The sequence below is a fragment of the Thunnus maccoyii genome, chromosome 12 (genome assembly GCF_910596095.1).
Source record: "Thunnus maccoyii chromosome 12, fThuMac1.1, whole genome shotgun sequence".
Taxonomy (NCBI): domain Eukaryota; kingdom Metazoa; phylum Chordata; class Actinopteri; order Scombriformes; family Scombridae; genus Thunnus; species Thunnus maccoyii.
The window spans coordinates 30,964,930-30,987,339 of NC_056544.1; the positions used below are offsets into that span (position 1 = coordinate 30,964,930).

Consider the following 22,410-nt stretch of genomic DNA (forward strand, 5'->3'; position numbering starts at 1 on the left):
TATGTACAGAGAGACAGACAGAGACTCCTTCCATGTTAGTTAGATATATTCAATTCTTATTCTAATATTACAAAATCTACAATAAGACAAAATGCAGTTTATTTACAAGTAACTAGACAGATTATTGAGATTATCACATTTGAAAATGACAATTGTATAACATGTTGTAGAACATATTAAAAACAATATAACTATACAATTTATAACAATTAAAATCACTCAAGCATAAAAAGCAAAGTCCAAATACTGTTTAAAAACACACAGGTTACTATAGATTTGAAGTTTTTACCACGACTGAAGCAGACAGGAAATGTGCTGCAAAACCACAACTAGGAGCTAAAAGAGGCTAAAAAGCTCATTTAGTCATTAGATTCATTCTTAATATAAAACTATTGATTAGTGGAGCTTTAAGATATACTCCCTAAACTTGTTCTATCACCCTCGAGGCCTAAAACTGAGTATAGCGCCCCCAAAAGGTGTTATTTGTCAGCCTGTGAAGTGAAAGCTCTCTCAGTGGGACTTGTTGTGCTGTGGGACACTCTAACAGAATCAGGGAGTGTATGTTTAAATCCTTCAATGATGAGCAGAAAGTGAACAGACTGATATGCAGCCCTAACTGCAGCAGGACATTGGAGCTGTCAGAGCATGCAGAGAGGCAGCAGGTGATCTTACAGTCAGCTTGCTGCAGAGCTGGCAGGTCTGCTGGCTCTCTCTCTGGAGGACAGGAGGCTGCTGGAGCTGGAAGCTCTGAAACACAAAAGGAGTCAAATGTTTGGAGTTGCAGTGAGAAATGTCAGTGCTCTGCTCCTCTGCTCTCTCTGACAGCGTCTCCAGATGAAGCTGAATCACTGCTGAACACAGTCACCAAGCCTTCATTACCTTGTTCTGTTTGGGCCTCCACTCTTCCCCCCTCGTGCTTGATGATTCATTGAATAACAAAACCCAAATTAATAATACTTTAAATATTTTATAAAATTACATGTACTAATTTAATGATTCATATATATTATTTAATAATATAGATTTTATATTTAATAGTTGTATTACTTTGTTGTTGCTGTTTGTTTTATTATCAGTTTCTCTTATGAAGTTGTTTTTGTTAATAAAACAAACCAGTTTTTAAATTGTGGTGTTTCTGAAATCTTTCATCTTCTTCTAAATTGAGGTTTTTACCTGCAGAGTGTTTAAATTCACACTGTAAGAACATTTTTAACATTCACTTCCTCTCTGCAACATTTAAAAAAATACATCCTACATTTGTTATCATCAATCAGAGCAGCAGAACACGAACCACACTGAGACAAACAAGTCATCTTTACTTGTATTAAAAAGAAAATACACCAATAATATAAGAACACAAACAGTCAGACAATAACACAATAAAGTTTCAAAAGTGTATAATCCAGCAACATCAGCAGCTGGTCAAAGCAGAAAATGCTGTTGTTTTTCTCCCATAAACCTCTTTAATGTTTTCACACTAGAAAGCTCCTCACATAGAGGTGATAACCAACTGATGACAGTTATTTCTGCAAATACTTACAAATACCCAAAGGACAATTGGAAATCTGAGCCCAAAAGCTGCTGAAGCCTTTCTTGAGTACATTTATTATTTACTTTTAAATTAATGTTGCAATCATCAGCAAAATCTTCTAGTATCTTTTATTGACTGTAGAAATCCTAAGTGTAATATTTCATGATTTTCTGATACAAAAAATGTAAAAATGAAAAGAAGAATAAGAGTAAAGGCAATAATTATTTTGCTTCTAGCAGTGCAGGGCTCATGAGTTCCTGGGTTTATTTGGTTAATAAGTCCTTTTACTGTAAGAATAACTTATTTGCATGACCATGATCTTCTGACAACTGAAGGTAGTTTAGTTGACAAATCAGACGTTCAGATCAGAAAACACTCATATGTGTTATATTTGGAGGATACTGACAAACAGCCCCTTCTGTCATTTATGTATGAGCACTCGGCAATGACAAGTGTAAACTGTAAAGCAGTGATGGAAGAAGTATTGAACTGGTTTACTTAAGTAAATGTACCAATAATACAGTATAAAATACTACTTTACAAGTAATGGTTTTACTTTCAAAATTACAGAAGTATTATTCGCTAAATGTACTTAAAGTATCAAAGGTAAAAGTACCCTTTATGTAAATTGGCCCCACACACTGTTACATTGATCATATACATATATACAGAGCCTGTGAAAAGTATTCACCACTCTTGAAATGTTTCATGTTGTATTGTTTTAAAACATGGAGTCAAAGGGGATTTAATGTGGCTTTTTGAACACTGAAAAAACCCTTATATGTAAAATGAAAATAAATCCCTATGGAGTGATCTAAATGTATTTCAAATATAAAATACGTCATCAGCTTTACTAGTAAAATCTAAATCTGAAAAGTAACTAGTACTTATAGCTGTGAAGTAAATGTAGTGGAGTAGAAAGTAAAATATCTCCCTCTGAAATGTAGTGGAGTGGACGTATAAAGAAGCATAACATGGAAATACTCGTGTAAAATACCTCACAATTGTACTTTATTACATTCCTCCTGTACCTTTGCTAAAAACTCCAAAAAAGAAAAAGTGACAAGACCTCCAGATGTGTGGCCTTTGTTGGTGGCTGGGCTCAGTTTGACTGTGTGGGTGGAGGGCTCAGTGGAAAAAAGGTTTACAGACAACAAGAGAAAAGACCCACATGACAAATGAGAGGGAGGGAAGTTCATGAGTGTACAGCAGCAGGTATGAATCTGTTCTCGGCGGTTATTAGGACTCATATAAAACTGTTGACAGCGAATCAACACTTCCTTTCCTGCAGCAGACGGGCCGTGTGGGTTTCTGCTCAGCAGCCTCCACACTGTTCACTGTGGTTTTTCATTTGATTAACACAATGACGGTTACAACCATCGACTCTGGTTAAAGAATGGTTCCAGGAACTTCAGTATGAATTCAGCACTCGCTGTCTCAGTTTTAATCTGTGTTATTAATGTGTGAGAGAAGCAGCTGAAATCCTAAACTCAGAGCTGAGAAACTGACATCATTAAATAAAGGGAGACGTTCAAACTCCTGCAGTCTGCTCAGGTCCCACAGTCTGTACTGAGTTCACAAATAAATCACTCAATTCACTTTAAACAAATCGATGACAATAAAATGGTTGAAACTGTGATTGAGGTGCTGAACATCCTAATAATAATAATAAATAATGCATGACTAATATTAAGAACCCAACTTAAATCATATTATTTAAGATATTTTTATTAAATATAAAACACAAACAAACATATGTGATATATATTTACAAAGCAACATAAACATCACATGTATGTAAAAAAAACAACTCCTGTTCATTTTTAATGAATAGAGCAAAAAAATGTTCCTTATTCAGAAAAAGAACAAATGCAGATATACATCTGTTGGTGTCACATATTCCACCTTAATTATAATAAATGATTAATTGAATAACAAAACCCACATTCATAATAATATTAATATTGTTCATAATTCCAATTTTCTTTGTATCTTCCTGTACACTTGTTTTTAGCACTATGTGAAAGTTTACTGAGATCTACTGACGACAAGAGTCAAATTACTTGTAGGTATCAGCAAACTTGGCCAATATAGTTGATTCTGTGTCTGATTATTTGTATTATGTGAAGCCAAACGGAAATCAATAAAAACAAGAATGACTATAAATGACAGAATCTGTGATATTTCAGTTTATTGAGGATGTTACTTTGAATGATTTTGACAAACCTGCCACCCTCTGCATAATGTATTAAAAAGAAAATGCACAAGAAAGAAAAAATATTATAAGCAGCAAAATCAAGCATCAAGATAACAATATTCTACAGAATTTACATGTTTGTGTGTGTTTATAGTTTTAGGACAACTGTGTCTTAACCGTAAATTTACAACCAACCACAACACGTCATAAGTGACATTTCTGAACGCTGGTCAAAGTGATAAATGAGATGAATTGATGAGATGTGATGGTGAGAAAAGGCGAGCAGAAAACAGTCAGTCAGCATGTGTGCAGTTGGTGGACGGTCCCTTGTTTCTGAGGATCATCAGCAGAGAGAGTCCACAGCAGTACACCAGACTCTTCACTATCAGCACTGTGTACAGCACACAGAGCAGCTTCACCTGGTACTGAGACGGGACAAGAGCTGCTGGTGCATCTGCTGATGGAGCTGGTGTTGGAGATGCTGGTGGAACTGCTGGTGGAGTTGCTGTTGGAGCTGATGTTGGAGTTGCTGTTGGAGCTGTTGTTGTTGGAGGAAGAGTAGAAACATCTGAAACAGAATAAAGTTAAAACCAAATTAGTCAGTGCTCTGCTCCTCTGCTCTCTCTGACAGCGGCTCCAGATGAAGCTGAATCACTGCTGAACACAGTCACCAAGCCTTCATTACCTTGTTCTGTTTGGGCCCTCACTGTGCCCCCTTCGTGCTTGACAGAGCAGCGGTATTTATATGTGCTCCTCTCTTGCTGATGGAGCAGCAGGATGGAGGCAGTGCGCCCCGACTCTCTGAGCTCCAGCTGCTCTCCCTCAGCAGGGTTCAGATCCTCCAGCCGGCCGTTCTTCTGTCTTTTCCAGGAGAACTGGACCAGAGGAGGAGACATGGCTGAGGCCAGACACAGCAGGGAACTCTTCCCCTCCAGGTGGGCTGCTGGGTACACGCTCACCACGGGCTTCACTACCTGCTCATCTGAAGTTTGACCGCAGCAACAAGCAGCACAGACACACATTCACACAGTCAACAGCAGCTTACAGCACTGCACTGCATTCAGTCTGATCCTGGAAACTACATGATCACTAAACTACTCATCAATACACCACAAACATCATCTACACTGATGCATATTTTCATATATGTCATATATCTTCATCTAGATAGAAGTTCAAGAAAAAATGGAAAGATGACAATAAAAAGTTCTGTTCATTATTATTTAAATTTTTACATATAATTCATGAAAAACAATGTCATATAAAATATAATAAAATTACATTTGTAGAATGCAGAATATTAACCCTCATCATAAAATAGGTATAAATTGTGTCTGCTATATTTTATGATATATATCACTAAACGTTATGCCATGCTTCATCATACATGAGATTGAAAAACTATACATATGCACAGCAATACATATGTACAGTATATTGATACATAAGTATATCAATCAGTTTTCTTTAAAGTGCAGAATCACCATGCAGCATGGTCCCAACACATTTACAATTAAAGAGAATACAATAAAAAACAAAACATATAGTAAGAGAATGAAATAATAATGAAATAAAATAAAACAAACACATTAAAAACACACACACACATATATATAAACTGGTATCACCACATACATGTCTGCAGATAAATAACCAGAAATAACACAACAAAGATGACAAAGATAATCCAGTAATACATAGTTTGTCCACCAGACAGCACTAATTTACACATATTTACCTCCATATATACCATAACACCATAGACCATAATATATCTATGATAAAATACTATATATAAGTCCTAATTTGCTGACATTAAATATGTGTTCATACTTTGTACTTCCTGACCATGTTGATGAAATTAGTGATTGTAGTTTTCATTGAAATGTAGTAAATGAAATGACGGACTGAGACTGAGAGCTTAATGAAATCAACTCTGAATCTGTATGAGACTGAAGAATCCTGCTCATCAATGAAATTTACTTAAATTATCTTAAGATTGTGTATAAGTTTCATTGAACAGCAGCTGATGAGAATACAGAATGAAATTAGAATATCAGTGCTGAGTTTCTCTGAGTATTTGGAAGATTTTACTTCCAAGAAACATATGAAGACAAACTCCTTTCTGATGCTTATGTAATGATAGAGTGGTTGCACAATGAATTCTCTAATTATTATGGAAATCAATGTGTAAATCCTCAAGCAGCAGAAAATAAACTTAAAACTTGTGCAATAAAACAACTGAAGGAAAATGAAAGTTTAGTCTTACCTACATACAGTTTAGTTCCAGAGCCAAAGATGAGGTAGTAGTTTCCTCCCACAGTGAATGTGACTGTGACAAAAACCTGTCTGTTGTTGAATGCGTCAGCTGAGGCGAATAAATCCAAATTATTAACCAGTATCATATTTCATCTCCATGATGTGTTTCTCTAATGTTCATATCAACATAAATGTCTCTTCTTTTGTTGTATTTCTCTTTATTTCAGCCTATTGAGGTAGAGAGAGGCGGGATCCTGCTACATCTCTAATCAGTCCATTCCCTGAAACATGTTGTCTGTAAGTTTAATAAAATATGATTTTACATCAGTAGCTGTGAAAATTAAAAAAAATAAAATAAAAAAAAAACATAAACACAGGATATAAAATTCAGTCGCTCTGTAGCCTGCAATAGTAAAAAGTGTCCTCCATAAGAATCAAAATACTCTTCCTGACTTGTACTTTATCCTCAGACTGTCATTTGAAGTTAGAATCCTTTAGATTTTGGTCCTTGTTGGTAACTTGTGTTTACTGTTGGTAACAGCCAGTGTGTTATAATAATACATCTACTGGAGCTTTGACAGAAAAGCCTTATCAACCACTGGGGGCAGCAAACACACCTTGTCACTCTGTCCGAAATGAATGAATGAATTAATAAATGGATGAATGAATGAATGAACTTCATTTATATAGCACCTTTCATGCACAGAATGCAGCTCAAAGTGCTTTAAAATTCAGCAGCAAGTTTAAAAAAAGACAAGTTTAAAACTGTACACAAGGAGGAAGGGAGAAAATAAGAACAATGAGTGTTACTGTTTATAAAATACCATTTACATAGTTTATTTGGAAGGAAAGCAGGGACAGTACATATATAGTAATTAAATACAAATTAGAGAAAATCATAAAAGATTAAAGCAGACAACTACAACAGCATATTAGGGCCATCATAAGGTAAAAAATGAGCTTTGGGAGGGAGGGTAATATTCTGAGAAAAAACTCAGTCTTAAATTTGGGAGAAAAATCTCAGAAATTCTCGGAGATTAAAGTTACAAATTTGCAAGAAAAAAACTTGGAAAAATACTCTTTTATGATCTGTCGTATTTCTGTACAAAACATGTACTGTACTGTATACGGATGAGAAAAACAGGTGGATGTTTTCACAGTGAACTCGTATAACAGTGTTCATTTAGTCAGAGAGTGACACAGGCTAAATACACGTTACAGTGCTCTCACATGTGCTATGAGGCAGAATATATAAAGCTAATATCTGTAACATTAAGGCGTGTCAGGTTAACTATGGATTTCTCTTAGCTAACAGACCACTAGTTAACATGAGAATGTTAGCACACTTCAGAGCAGCCAGAAATCGATGTGAATAATTTAACTACAAAAACTAGCTTGGTGTCTGGTTAGTTAGTTAGTTATTAGTTAGTTAGTTATTTTCTTTACAAAAGGGAAAACTGCTACCTCAAATAGAGTAACATAATGGTGTCTGCAGTAGTATCAATATTACTGTGATTTTCTACAGTAACATATGGTTACTGTGATTTCTTACAGCAACATAATGGTTACAGTGATGTTCTACTGTAACATATGGTTACTGTGATTTTCTACAGTAACATCTGGTTACTGTGACTTTCTACAGTACACACACACATACACACGCACACACACATACGCACACACTTACACTTGTATGTAGGTACACTTAGCTAGATTAATATTGTGTGTTTTCCTTTTACCCTTTGTTAAATAAATGCTATTGGATATACCTGTTGTCTGTTTTAACGTTGCACAAGAATGAGTTTTGCCAACATCTGCTCTGTAAAGAACTTCAAAATCCTTCAACCTTGATTAGCTATTGATGTGGTAATGTTGTTTATACTTATTAAGTTAATTATTACTCAAAGTTCCAAATTGAAAGATTAGTACACTTTGAGACTGAATTGGCTATCTTTTTTCCCTGACTCCAGGGTGGTGCCTGGTCATTATTATTAGTAATTAATAATTATCTTGATAATCATTAATTATTGCTGATAGCCAAAGTTGTAGCCAAGGCCCAACAGTGATTTTCTACCGCAACATATGGTTACTGTGATTTTCTACAGTACCAAAATAGTTACTGTGATTTTCTACAGTAACATAAGGTTACTGTGATTTTCTACAATAACATATGGTTACTGTGATTTTCTACAGTACCAAAATAGTTACTGTGATTTTCTACCGTAACATAATGGTTACTTTGATTTTCTACAATACTAAAATAGTCACTGTGATTTTCTACAATAACATATGGTTACTGTGATTTTCTACAGTACTAAAATAGTCACTGTGATTTTCTACAATAACATATGGTTACTGTGATTTTCTACAGTACTAAAATAGTCACTGTGATTTTCTACAACGACATAATGGTTACTGTGATTTTCTACAGTACCAAAATAGTTACTGTGATTTTCTACAATAACATATGGTTACTGTGATTTTCTACAGTACTAAAATAGTCACTGTGATTTTCTACAACGACATAATGGTTACTGTGATTTTCTACAGTACCAAAATAGTTACTGTAATTTTCTATAGTAACATATGGTTACTGTGATTTCTTACAGTACCATAATGATTATAGTGATTTTCTACCGTAATGTATGGTTACTGTGATTCTCTACAGTAATATATAGCTACAGAGATTTTCTACAGTACTTAAATTGTTATTGTGGTTTTCCACAGTAACATATGGTTACTGTGATTTCTTACAGTACCATAATGATTATAGTGATTTTCTACCGTAATGTATGGTTACTGTGATTCTCTACAGTAACATACGGTTACTGTGATTTTCTACAGTACTAAAATAGTTACTGTGATTTTCTACGGTAACATACAGTTGGTGTGATTTCTTACAGTAACATAATGGTTACAGTGATTTTCTACGTTAAAATATCGCTACTGAGATTTTCTACAGTACGAAATAGTTACTGTAATTTTCTACAGTAACATAATGATTACTGTGATTTTCTACAGTAGTGTGTTCACTACTGTGATTTCTACAGTGTCATTATGATTACTGTCTTTGTCGGCCTAATACACATTACTATAATGTAAAAATATTGACAGCAATTAACCGTGCAGAAATACAGCAAATTACTGTGGATTTTGCAGCTATTTCTTACAGTGTACCTAAAATATCTGTAATAAACCAACATTGTTACTTTTTCTTAACTTAGATCATCCAGATACAGTGTAATTACTATTTCAGCTTTGCTAGATATTTGATAAATTCAGTAGATATATCTTTTTATGGCCAGATTTTATAACCCGACTTTGCAACCTGGAAGAACCACAACTGTGGTGCTGATTTGTATCAAGCTGCATGGGGCAGCTCTGAGGAGTTGTAGTTTTTGAAAAAATATTAGTATTTTTCCTTGAAATGGAAGGTGTAAATACTGAATTGAGAGTACATTGAGGAGTTTAAGAGGATGATAAACACATTTGCGTAATCAGATCTTAAATATCTAATTGTTAAATAGTTGAAAATTAATTTTAACCATGTTTTACCCATATTTGACAGCACCCCCAATTGTTGACTATACTACATGGTAGCAGAGGTCAAGAGCTCTCTGTAACAGTTGGTTTCATGTCTGCAGCCCATTTTGTTCCTGAATTATAAGCCTTCAAACATTCATTGAGGTCACTGTTCAAAGCTCAGTATTTCACACCAGGAGCCATGTAGAATCTTCATACTGACATATGTTACTCTCCAAGAGGAGACCTTTTCCAAGATGTATTTGGTTTAGCTCTTACAACAAAGTTTTGATTTTCTCATTTCATTGACTCAAACCATCCCAGGTCTACTTTCAGAGAGCAATTTGAAGGCCCAAGATATACAAGCTTTTTGTTTGTTTCTTTCTTTCTTTCTTTTTTAGTGGAAATAGTGACCAAAATGAGTCACTTTCAGAGATTACAATACTGCTGACAGTCTACAGCATTACTACAGGCTTGTAGGAAGGCCTGAAGTGTTTGGGTTAGAGTTAGGGCTGAAAAGACCAACCTGTTCACATTCATGCATAGGCTACTAGTTACTGGACTCTCATATCAAGAGATTCACGAGCAGCAGTAGGCGCTCTGGTCACTGTCTGCTCACTGCCAGTCCCCTAGCAGTCATTGGCAGGGAGCAGGTCATTGAACACTGTAGACATCATGTTGGTTGTGGCCATATCAAGTTTGAATTTTGTAGTTCAGATCTATTTCGCAGGCTGGCCGTGAACTTGACAGGGATGATAAAATATACATTTTTTTATGTTTCCACTGTGTATTATTTAGTAAGACAAATGTGCCTTTATGTTAATTAAAAAATAAAAATGTCACATTATTGGCCGAGTAGCCTATGGAATGAAGCATTATTGGCTAGTTATGTTTGTGTCACGGCAAACAAACAATGATGAATCGTACAGCTCCAGGAAACAATGCAATGCTCAATTTCTCTTCCACTGTCAATATAGAATGGAACAGATGTTTGCTAGGAACTTTAGTACAGTGGTTGCTGTGGGAAGAAAATCAAATCATGGAGTTATTATTATAACAAAGGTTCAGGAACAAGACCACGCCCCTCTCTCTCAATAAATTCAATCAGCTGCGCCTCACTAATTCAATCATCCGTGCATACCTATATAGGCTTGTCTAACACCGTTCTCTCCCATTCGTTTCAGTTCTCATGGCCCTCCCCGCCCAAACCCCTTTTTTCTCCTCTCTCCCCTCTCGATGGGCATCACGGCGGCTCAGTGTTTAACACTTATGCATCACAGCAAGAAGGTCCTGGCTTCAAACACTGGCTGTCCCAGGTCCTTTCTATGTGGAGTTTGCATGTCCTCCCCGTGTTTGCATGGGTTTCTGCCGGGTACTCCGGTTTCCTCCCACCATCATGCTCACCAGCATGATGGTGGGATGGTATTAACCCTAACAAGCTAACATGCTTGTTAGGGTTAATACTTCCGCATAAGTAATTCTTCTTGTCCTATTTTAGGAACCACAGGGGGATGATGAAGCAGAAAGCTCATCGAGATATGTCCCCCACCCTGAGTCTCGACCCCCAGGTTCCTAGACGCTCCAGCCTCATTGTGATTCCATTTGGTCCTCAGTCATCCCCACGCAATCGACCTCCTTCATCCCTCTCCTCGACCGCATCATCCCACCGTACATGAGCCAGACCAACCATCGGCTCCCATTCAAAAAACACAAATGAACTAAAATGATTTCTCATTAATCATATCTGTAAAATACTTAAAATAAAACAGAGTTAGGTAAAAACTAACAACCTGCTTTTTACTGTTGAATGAAAAGCAGGTTGTGGCCAAACCCTCAAATATTTTTTGGTGAACATACTGAAATCAAATGTTCCCAATGGTCCATCTAGAGGAACGTTTGTCCTGATGGAGGTGCTAATGGAAAGGTCAGGAGGTCACCATAAATGTTAGAATTCACACTCAGGGGATCATGAACAAGAACATTTTATAGAAATCTGATCTGGACAATAGTCATTTTGCTCTGTATCAGTGATTTGATTTGATGGACAGACTAAACCAAAGGTCCCACTGCTCACAGCAGGAAACCTGACAAGAACCAGTTAGGGACATAAATCAAAGATTTGGCCTCTAACATTTAGGGGTTGTTTGGCCAAAATAGTTGTGTATGTGCACTTACTCTCTATCTCACTTTTCTCTTTCATCTTCATACATGTGTGCACACATAAAGAGCCTGCCTGCAAAATGTTGACTTTATTGAATATGTGTTATGTAATATGTACCTTGAATATGTATTTTCTGACTTGCCTTTCAAACCCTGAACTTACGGCAAGATATTTCACTGTGTCATCAGAGCTCACCTGAGAACCTGCAGCTCACCTGTCTGTGTGTCTCTGTGCTGTGGATTTTCATAATGAAATGATGACAGTCACAAACAGATCAGTTGAACAAGCTTTGGCTACTTTACCTTATAAATAATTTTCATGTCTTATTGACACATATGCAATAATAACTGCTCTTGATTTTTACTGACACTTTGGTTCTTCTTTAAAAACAATGATCAGATGATCTTAGTTTTGTCCAGTGAAGACATTTTCATATTCTGTTATGTTTAAAACATTTAAACTATAAATACTAACTGCCTCAGATTCACTCATTCATTCATCACTGACTCTGCTGCTGCTGCTGCCGAGCTACAGCTAGTCAACAATGTGTAAAACAGCTTGAAGTTGGGTTGCCAGATCATCAGGATCCCCCATATCACGTTTTCTCACTCTTTATCAGAATAACCCACTTTTTGAAAACACACAAACCTGGAAACTGTGCAGAGATCTCACCGTTAACATTATGTCAACTTAAAATAAAAAGATGTTTGAGATCAGTGAAAATGTTGGTAGGGACAATTCAGCAGCACCTTGACATTGGTAGCCACATGTCCCTTCTGTAATCACTCAAATCTACACCAATAATTTACATAAGTGATATTATGTCATGAAATCTGCTGACAGATGTGTAGGGAAGAGCAGAAGGTTTTTATTGTGAAGGAGCAACAGGAAGTTTTTGCATTTAGAGCAGATTAGCATTGTGAGGGAGGAATGAACTTTATTACAGCAGAAGGTGGAAGATGCATCCATGTGTTCTGTATTCATCCTTTGTTCTCACTGTGTGGAACAACAGACAACCTGCTGAGATACATAATAAACATATAAATAAATACAATATTAAAAAAACACTGACAGCAGCAACACAAGAAAATTGTCCTCAGCTCAGTTTGTTTGTGACTCTGGCTGAGATGGAGGTGAATTATGTGAACCTGGGCTGTGGTTTACTGCTCTCTTCCTGTCACAAACACTGTTTGACATCTGTTCATCTGGAGGTTTTTGTACAGGCTGCAGGGATCATTTCTCACTGTGGGAACCATCTTTCCAACACGAGCAGTAGTAGGTGGCTGAATGTGAGAGTTTAACTTTCTGGATCTTCAACTCACAGCCGTTCTCTTTATTTACAGGTGAGAAATCATCTTGCTGAGGATGATTGTAACTTCTACCTATGTCACCAGTGTTCTTGTTAATATAAAGAATCCTTCTGAATGTTTCTTTGTCTTTCTTCTGGTACCAGAATACATATGGGGCTCCACTGTAACACTGGTCAGTTCCTCCACAGCTGAAGGAGACTGTTTCACCAACTCTCCTGGTCAATGTTAAATCATCCTGAATCAGGTCTGCTGCCATGGCAACCAGCGCTGTAGAGAAACAGACACACAGATGAAGGTGAGTGTGACAGTGTTTGTTAAAGGTTGAGTTTGTTGGCTCCTGATTGGCTGGAAACACTCACCTGAACACAGACAGCACAGAGCAGCAGCTGGGAGGAAAAGCATTTTGTGCAGTGGTGTTTCCTCTGGTGAACCTGGGGAGAAGTGGCACTCTGATGCAGCTGAGGCCAAACAAGGACGAGCTGTGAGATCAGACGAGGGCCACGTGGTTTCTAACAGCTCCTCAAACCTCCCATCAGCCCCCTGCGGCGGACAGATAAGGCTGCTGCTGCTGCTGCTGCTGCTGCTGCTGTGTGGTTTTACATTTCAGTTTAATAAATAAATTGAACTTCCTGCATCATCTGATGGTATCATGCATTCATTGACGTTCTCTTTTAACACTGAGTTTAGACACATTTCTTCAAATTGACAGATTTGGTATTTTTGGAAGCTTTGTGATCTCTACTAGAATTAAAAATAAAGTTCTGAGGGTAAGTTTGTGAAGACGAAGCCACCGGAGGGTTCAGAAGAGTTTAAAGTCAGGTGTCGTCTACATGTCTCTTTGGTGGAACTGATAACAACCCATCTGCAACATGAGGAGACACAACTACACACTGCTTTACTGATTTATTGTATTTTTTAAGTTACTATATCTTTTTTTTAAATTTAAATTTAAAATATTAATCTCAAAAGTAACTACAGCAACAAAAATACAATATTGTCCTCTGAAGTGTTGTGTAGTAGAGGTTTAAAGTAGTTTAAAATGGAAAAACTCAAGTTAAATACAAGTACTGTAAAACTGTACTTGAGTACATTAACTGAGTAAATGTATTTATTTACTTTTCACCTCTGTAGGAAAAAACAACTGGATGTAATTTCATCATTTTTCATTCTTATTTGTTATTTTTGTGTCATTTATTTTTCCACATGTTGCGCCCTGCAGTTAAACAGCCCAATTATTTGACATATACATTCTATATACAATATGAATATATAAAATAAAGTATATAAGATATTTAGACTAAATATTACTTAAATATGATCCAAATATCTTTGTCCACTGTAAATATTTTGCGTAACATACATCATTTTAGACTGATCTGAATATTTGTGTTACAGTTACAATCATTTAGAGGCTATTTGTAGTCTAATGAATGAATCTTTTTTACCGCCATTCTGTATAATCCAATATCTTTAATAAAATTTCACAATATTATCTGCTATTGAATATCAGTTTATAAATCAAAGTTCAATTTCACGTGCTTTTAAATAAAAAAGGTTTTAAAAAATGTCTGTTCTCAGATTCATTAAGATCTTTATTTTTTAAAGTTGCTTTTAATTCTGATATTCTAATATTAATTTGTACTAGTGCAGTGCTTGTTCAAAATATGTCTGTTATGAATGGGTTGATTACTTGGCCTCTGGTGTTGTTGCTTGCGGATTTCTCGAGAACCGCTCATCCAAACAACTTCACACTCGACGCTGCACTTCATTGTGTCCTCAGCAAAACACCAGACAAGTGTGAAGTCGATCGGATGAACTGTTGTAGAGAAAATCGAAGGACACACATACATACAGACAGACAGAGACTCCTTCCATTTTAGTTAAATATATTCAAATGTAATTCTAATATTAGAAAATCTATGATAAAAGAAAATTCAACCAATTTGCAAATAACTAGACAGATCATTGAAATTATCACATTTAAAAATGACAATTGTATGATAAGTTACAACAACAAGATAATCAACTAAATAAAAAATGAAAGGTGTAAAATATTTAACCATAGATCTTATTTAATTATATGTTTTTTTATTGTTCATTGAGAAGTGACTATTGATTGGGAATAAACTAGAGCATTATAACACTGCAATAAAATTATATAATTAGTAACTGCTCAGGTATTATTTGCAAATATACTGTATTTTTTGGGGCATAACACATTAAAATCAGTTCAGAGACACAAATTTTGAAGGAAAATCAACAAAAACAAAGAACATCATAAAACACAGACACTGTGATGTTACAGTTTATTAAGAATATCAAAGTTATGAATTAAAAAGACAAATCTAACTTTGCAGAATGTATTAAACACAAAATAATAAATGTAATAAAGGTTTGAAAAATACTAAAAACTAAATTATATTTTCTATGTTTATTTTTATTTTTTGTATAATACAAGTCAACATTAAAAGTAGGAAACAAAACAAACTTGAGCTAAAAAGGTAACTGTTAAGGTTTAATTTGTAAATATATATGTGTATATATGTATTTATATATTCAACACAACTGTATCTAACTTGTGCATAAAGAGAGAAAATGTAAAACCAAGCACAACACGTCATAAGTGACATTTGTGAACACTGATCAAAGTGATAAATGAGATGAATTGATGAGATGTGATGGTGAGAAAAGGCGAGCAGAAAACAGTCAGTCAGCATGTGTGCAGTTGGTGGACGGTCCCTTGTTTCTGAGGATCATCAGCAGAGAGAGTCCACAGCAGTACACCAGACTCTTCACTATCAGCACTGTGTACAGCACACAGAGCAGCTTCACCTGGTACTGAGACTGGAAGGACACTGACACACACACACACACACACACACACACACACACACACACACACACACACACACACACACACAGGTCAGTCTTCTCTCCACACTGTTTCAGTCTGTTCAACTGTGGACATTTCATCACAATATCATCACATTTTCTTCAGTAGAACTTGGACTTTTCCAGACGGGACGACCAGCTTTACATGAAGACAGGGGTCGACTACAGTTTGACTGACAGCTCAAAGGCCCTTATTAAATACAACAAGTCAGGGCCGGACCCAGCTTTTTAGGGGCCCCAAACAGGATTTGATTTCCTGTTTTCAACTTAAAATAACTTTTGAATCCACAACTAACTACAATTTATAACAATTAAAATCACTCAAGCATAAAAAGCAAAGTCCAAATACTGTTTAAAAACACACAGGTTACTATAGATTTAAAGTTTTTACCACTTGGGGGCAGAAGAACTCCACAACAAGCTAACAAACTCCTCTCTGACATATTATGGTCTGTCTGCTGTTTGCTGCTGGGCAGGTAGTGTACAGTGGGTTTATCAGGAAACAGCTGCTGCTGCTGGAAACACTGAGACTGAAGCAGACAGGAAATGTGCTGCAAAACCACAACTAGGAGCTAAAAGAGGCTAAAAAGCTCATTTAGTCATTAGATTCATTCTTAATATAAAACTATTGATTAGTGGAGCTTTAAGATATACTCCCTAAACTTGTTCTATCACCCTCGAGGCCTAAAACTGAGTATAGCGCCCCCAAAAGGTGTTATTTGTCAGCCTGTGAAGTGAAAGCTCTCTCAGTGGAACTTGTTGTGCTGTGGGACACTCTAACAGAATCAGGGAGTGTATGTTTAAATCCTTCAATGATGAGCAGAAAGTGAACAGACTGATATGCAGCCCTAACTGCAGCAGGACATTGGAGCTGTCAGAGCATGCAGAGAGGCAGCAGGTGATCTTACAGTCAGCTTGCTGCAGAGCTGGCAGGTCTGCTGGCTCTCTCTCTGGAGGACAGGAGGCTGCTGAAAACACAAAAGGAGTCAAATGTTTGGAGTTGCAGTGAGAAATGTCAGTGCTCTGCTCCTCTGCTCTCTCTGACAGCGTCTCCAGATGAAGCTGAATCACTGCTGAACACAGTCACCAAGCCTTCATTACCTTGTTCTGTTTGGGCCTCCACTGTTCCCCCCTCGTGCTTGACGTAGCAGCGGTATTTATATGTGCTGTTCTCTTGCTGATTGAGCAGCAGGATGGCGACGGTGCGTCCCGGCTCTCTGAGCTCCAGCTGCTGTCCCTCAGCAAGGGTCAGATTCTCCAGCGGGCCGTTCTTCTTCTGTCTTTTCCAGGAGAACTGGACCAGAGGAGGAGACATGGCTGAGGCCAGACACAGCAGGGAGCTCTTCCCCTCCAGGTGGGCTCTGGATGCTGCTGGGTACACGCTCACCACGGGCTTCACTACCTGCTCAACTGAAGTTTGACAGCAGCAACAAGCAGCACAGACACACATTCACACAGTCAACAGCAGCTTACAGCACTGCACTGCATTCAGTCTGATCCTGGAAACTACATGATCACTAAACTACTCATCAATACACCACAAACATCATCTACTGGACACTGTATCAATAATCATATCAAACTAAAGCATCATGGAAGCTCATCATATGTCATATATAAAGATTAAAACATCATTTACCACTTTATCAATATTTAACACAACATTAGTTACTAATATAATAGAGTTTATAAAATATAAAATATATCATGACATAACAGCCTCATATAAAATACATTTGCTAGTGATTATAGTGTTTTATGTAAAATATATTTACCAACATATACTTTAATTAATAAAAATCAGTAAATAATTTTAACTTGAGTTTGATCTTTTACTTAAAACAATATTACCACCACCACGACTACCATGTTCAGATACGTCTAATATAATATAATATAATATAATATAATATAATATAATATAATATAATATAATATAATATAATATAATATAATATGATGATGTTTGTCTTAGTAAAATTTAAAGTATAGTTTTATTACTTGGTTAAAATATATTATATTTATGTTACATTTGTAAATGATTATACTGTTTATATGAAGTATATTTACCAGCATATACTTTACTCTAATCAGACACACAATACATCAATACTTTTAACAACTTTTTAAAGAGTTTTAGCTTTTATATAAAACACAATTACCACAACATGTTCAGATAGGTAAATAAAATATTATATAATAATATATATTCTTAATTAAATGACAACATGTAAATTATCTGATTCATTATATTTTCTACTTTCACACTTTCTAAAATATTTTTAACATTATATATTTGACATCATGTTGATTTCATAAACCAATATGATTTATATTAAATATGGATTAAGATATACAATTATACATTTTATCTATAAATTATATTTAGCTTCATCACACATTTAAAATGAGTTTGCCTTCATGCATTAATTTATCTTCCACTAAAAGACATATTTATCATCATAAACACACAATTATCATGAGATACATTTTACCATTTACAAATATATACTGTATATTTAACACACAATATATTTATCACTATTTGCTTCTAAAATGACATTTAGGAACATTTATTAAATGATGTTTCACATCATATATCATCTTGTTTTTAATAAACAGGAGCTGCTGCTGAATCAGTGAGATTATTAAATACTGTTTATTTGTAACATTACTGATATCAGACTTTTTGGCTGTAAACAAACTTTGATGTGATGCATAAATAAAGAAGAACTTGTGATGTGCAGTGAGATTTGAAGCTCTTTTCAGGAGTTATTGATTTGTTTTATGGAAGAATGGCTGCATCAAGAATTCTCTACTAAATATGAAAAAACTAACATGTAAAGCCTGAAGCAGCAGAAACTAAAACTAAAAACACATTTTCAACTTGTTCAATAAAACAACTGAATGAAAATGAAAGTTTAGTCTTACCTACATACAGTTTAGTTCCAGAGCCAAAGATGAGGTAGTCATCTCCTCCCACAGTGAATGAGACTGTGACAAAAACCTGTCTGCTGTTGAATGTGTCAGCTGAGGTGAACGAATCCAAATTATGAACCAGTATCATATTTCATCTCCATGATGTGTTTCTCTAATGTTCATATCAACATGACTGTCTCTTCTTTTATTTGATTTTAGCCACATTAGCAGTGTGACTATATGGATGCTAATGTCAGTCGGTTGGTCGGTCCACCACTTAAGTGCAGATCCATTGGATCTGATTGTGGATCAAAGGACGGATGGATTGTTCATTAAATGTTGTGCAGACGTTCACGGTCCCCAGAGGATTCAATTATTTATTTGACTTGATTGATTCTTTTAATCTAGCGCCACCAGCAGGTTGACATGTTTGGTCCAGACTGAAATATCTTTTCATCTATTGGATGGATTGTCATGTAATTTAGTAGAAATATTCATGTTCCCCTCAGGATGAATTATGATAACTTTGATCCTCTGACTTTTCCTCTAGCGCCACCATCAGGTCAACATTTAAACTCAACTAAGAACTCATTTAAAATCAAACTGACATTTGTAATGATGCAAATTACTTAAAGCTGCTATAATCAATATTTTTATAATAACCATGATGTGTCAGTGTGTAATGTGTTGGTCGTGGCTCGTAGTGATGAACCTACAGAGAATTATCAGTGACTCTGCAGCTCCTCTCGGCTTTACGGAGCTTTATAGTGAGTTTCAGCTCATTGTTTATCTGTCCGGCTGCAACTTTACTGTTTTGTTAAATAAAAATATTAAAGTTCAAAAGTTGTTAAGTTCACATTTGAGGAGATTTGTTGAGTATTATGAACTAAACCAAGTTAGGATGACATTAGTACCTGTGCTGCCATGCAGGTACATTTTCATAGGAGCCGTAGTTTTAGTTTGCTTGTCAATCAATTGTTGTTTAACATTTTGAATCACATAAAGGATTAAATTTCTAATAGTAAATGCTGTAGTGGAGCCATTTGTCTTAGAATATGGACAGTAAACATCAGAACCTGTGGTTAAGGTTTAGTTAGGTTTAGGTAAAGATCATGGTTTGTGTTAAAATGACTTCCTCCTTACGATGAGGGGAGCTCCGTCGTCATGGTTACAATAATAAACACGTGGTTAAAGTTAGGAAATGATGGTGGTCGTGTTAAAAGAAACAAACAGTGTCTGCTGTCGTTTCTCTTGTGAAGACAGTCTCAGCTGCTCACAGAGCAAAATCCATTTACATTTACCACATTTCTGTTGAGGGGAAATTGTCATAAATCCAAGAATTGTGTTTAATCTTTTACTAAAGTGAAATTATCTGTTGAAATCTGCTCAAAGATGTGACGTGCAGAATCCTGCCTGAAGGCTTTTATTGTGAAAGAGCCACAGGAAGTGTTTTCATTAACAGCAGATTATTATTGTGAAGGAGGAATGAACTTTATTCCAGCAGCAGGTCAAAGAAGACCATTTTTATCTTCATCTCAAACTTTCAACTCTGTCAAACATCTTTTTCTATTTATTATTTTCTCAATTTTTGTTATTAAATCAAATGTTAATAAAGTTTCACTTTTGATCTCTCCATTATTTGTCTCTTTTATCTGTGTTATATTGTTGTTTGTTTGTTTGTCTTCATCTTGTTGTATCATTGTGCTTCTGTGTTGCTCCTTTGTTCTCACTGTGTGGAACAACAGGAAACCTGCTGAAATAGCTGATAAATAATATCAATGAAATATAATGTTTAAATCAAAATCCTGACACCAACAGACAAACATTTAGTCCTCAGCTCAGTTTGTTAGTGACTCTGGCTGAGATGGAGGTGAAATATGTGAACCTGGGCTGTGGTTTACTGCTCTCTTCCTGTCACAAACACTGTTTGACATCTGTTCATCTGGAGGTTTTTGTACAGGCTGCAGGGATCATTTCTCACTGTGGGTATCATACTTCTTACAGGAGCAGTAGTAGGTGGCTGAATGTGAGGGTTGAACTGCCTGAATCTGCAACTCATAGCTGTTCTGTTTATATACAGATGAGAAATCATCTTTCTGAGGATGATTGTAACTATTATCTATTTCACCATCTGTCTTGTCAATATCAAGAATCACTGTGAATGTTCCTGTGTCTTTCTTCTGGTACCAGTATACATAATTAGTGCTACACTGGTCAGTTCCTCCACAGCTGAAGGAGACGTTTTCACCAACTCTCCTGGTCAATGTTAAATCATCCTGAATCAGGTCTTCTGCCATGGCAACCAGCGCTGTAGAGAAACAGACACACAGATGAAGGTCAGTGTGACAGTGTTTGTTAAAGGTTGAGTTTGTTGGCTCCTGATTGGCTGGAAACACTCACCTGAACACAGACAGCACAGAGCAGCAGCTGGGAGGAAAAGCATTTTGTGCAGTGGTGTTTCCTCTGGTGAACCTGGGGAGAAGTGGCGCTCTGATGCAGCTGAGTCCAAACAAGGACGAGCTGTGAGATCAGACGAGGGCCACGTGTTTTCTAACAGCTCCTCAAACCTCCCATCAGCCCCTGCGTTGGACAGATAAGGCTGCTGCTGCTGCTGTGTGGTTTTCCTCTGAGTGGAGGAGCAACAGGCTGCACACAGTTACCATGGAGATGGACGTCACTGACACATCACTGTTTGATTGTTCACAGGTGTTAATGTGAGAATTTATCAGCTCTATTCAAATATTTACAATCATTACAGCTGCATTTAAAAGAAGCAGAAACACAAACTCATATTAGTTTAACAGTGAAAGTGATGGAGAGCAGAGACGGACTGATATTATCTCAACTGGTTTTTAAAATGATTTGACTCTTATTTTTTAATCATATGTTTTCCTCCACGTCTCTGTTTCTCTGTGTGCTTCACTTTCACTTTCTTCATCTTGATTTTAATCTGGCAGCAGATCAAAAATCTGGGACACAACAAAACACAAAAACATTCATGGAACCACAAACACGTTCAGGTTGGTGGTGAATTTAGCAACAGAGATTGTTCTCTGTTGTTTGTAGAACAGATGTGATGAAAATAAAAAAAAACTACAAATCCACAAAGCTCCTCCTGAACTGTGATTTTAACCTTTAAATGTTCCCCTTATATTTATTTAATCCACTTGAATAAATGAATTGAATTTCCTGCATCATCTGATGGTATCATGCATTCATTGACGCTCTCTTTTAACACTGAGTTTAGACACATTTCCTCTAATTTCATCCTGACAGATTTGATATTTTTGGAAACTTTTATTATTATTCTTAATAATAATAATAATAATAATAATAACAACAACAACCATAATAATATTAATAATAATAATAATAACTTTCAGCTTCATATGCTTTGTTACAAATAAAACTGTATTTAAAAATATGTTTTTCAGATTCATTACTATCTCTTCTATGTTTTTATTTCAGAGTTGTTTTAAGTCTAATATTCTAATGTTAATTTGTGTATAATATTCAATAATAATTCTAATATTCCAAACTCTAAAATTCAGCTTATTTCTAAATAACTGAATATTTATTCATGATTATTAAATCAAAGGTTGGTACCAAATACAACCTG

The 22,410-nt window shown here is 35.9% G+C and overlaps 2 protein-coding genes across 3 annotated transcripts; both read right to left on the bottom strand.

The window, feature by feature from the left end:
• Positions 1 to 270: 270 nt before the first annotated feature.
• LOC121908912 lies at positions 271 to 21,289 on the bottom strand. 2 transcript variants are annotated; one of them, XM_042429239.1, is made up of 6 exons: positions 21,192 to 21,289; positions 20,794 to 21,099; positions 18,804 to 18,845; positions 16,974 to 17,282; positions 16,781 to 16,840; positions 15,445 to 15,835 (listed from the first exon to the last, which is right to left on the bottom strand). In XM_042429239.1, the coding sequence occupies exons 1-6, from the start codon at positions 21,232 to 21,234 to the stop codon at positions 15,687 to 15,689; spliced, it is 909 nt and encodes a 302-aa protein (XP_042285173.1). In that variant the 5' UTR covers positions 21,235 to 21,289; the 3' UTR covers positions 15,445 to 15,686. The 2 variants fall into 2 exon arrangements, with proteins under 2 accessions (XP_042285175.1, XP_042285173.1); XM_042429241.1 differs by lacking the exons at positions 15,445 to 15,835; positions 16,781 to 16,840; positions 20,794 to 21,099; positions 21,192 to 21,289 and adding an exon at positions 271 to 747 and having other exon boundaries at positions 18,804 to 19,177.
• Positions 3,946 to 13,444, bottom strand: LOC121908928 (immunoglobulin lambda-1 light chain-like). The gene is made up of 5 exons (XM_042429262.1): positions 13,340 to 13,444; positions 12,924 to 13,247; positions 5,998 to 6,042; positions 4,414 to 4,710; positions 3,946 to 4,296 (listed from the first exon to the last, which is right to left on the bottom strand). Exons 1-5 carry the CDS (start codon positions 13,380 to 13,382, stop codon positions 4,022 to 4,024), a joined length of 984 nt encoding a protein of 327 aa, XP_042285196.1. The 5' UTR covers positions 13,383 to 13,444; the 3' UTR covers positions 3,946 to 4,021.
• Positions 21,290 to 22,410: the final 1,121 nt, after the last annotated feature.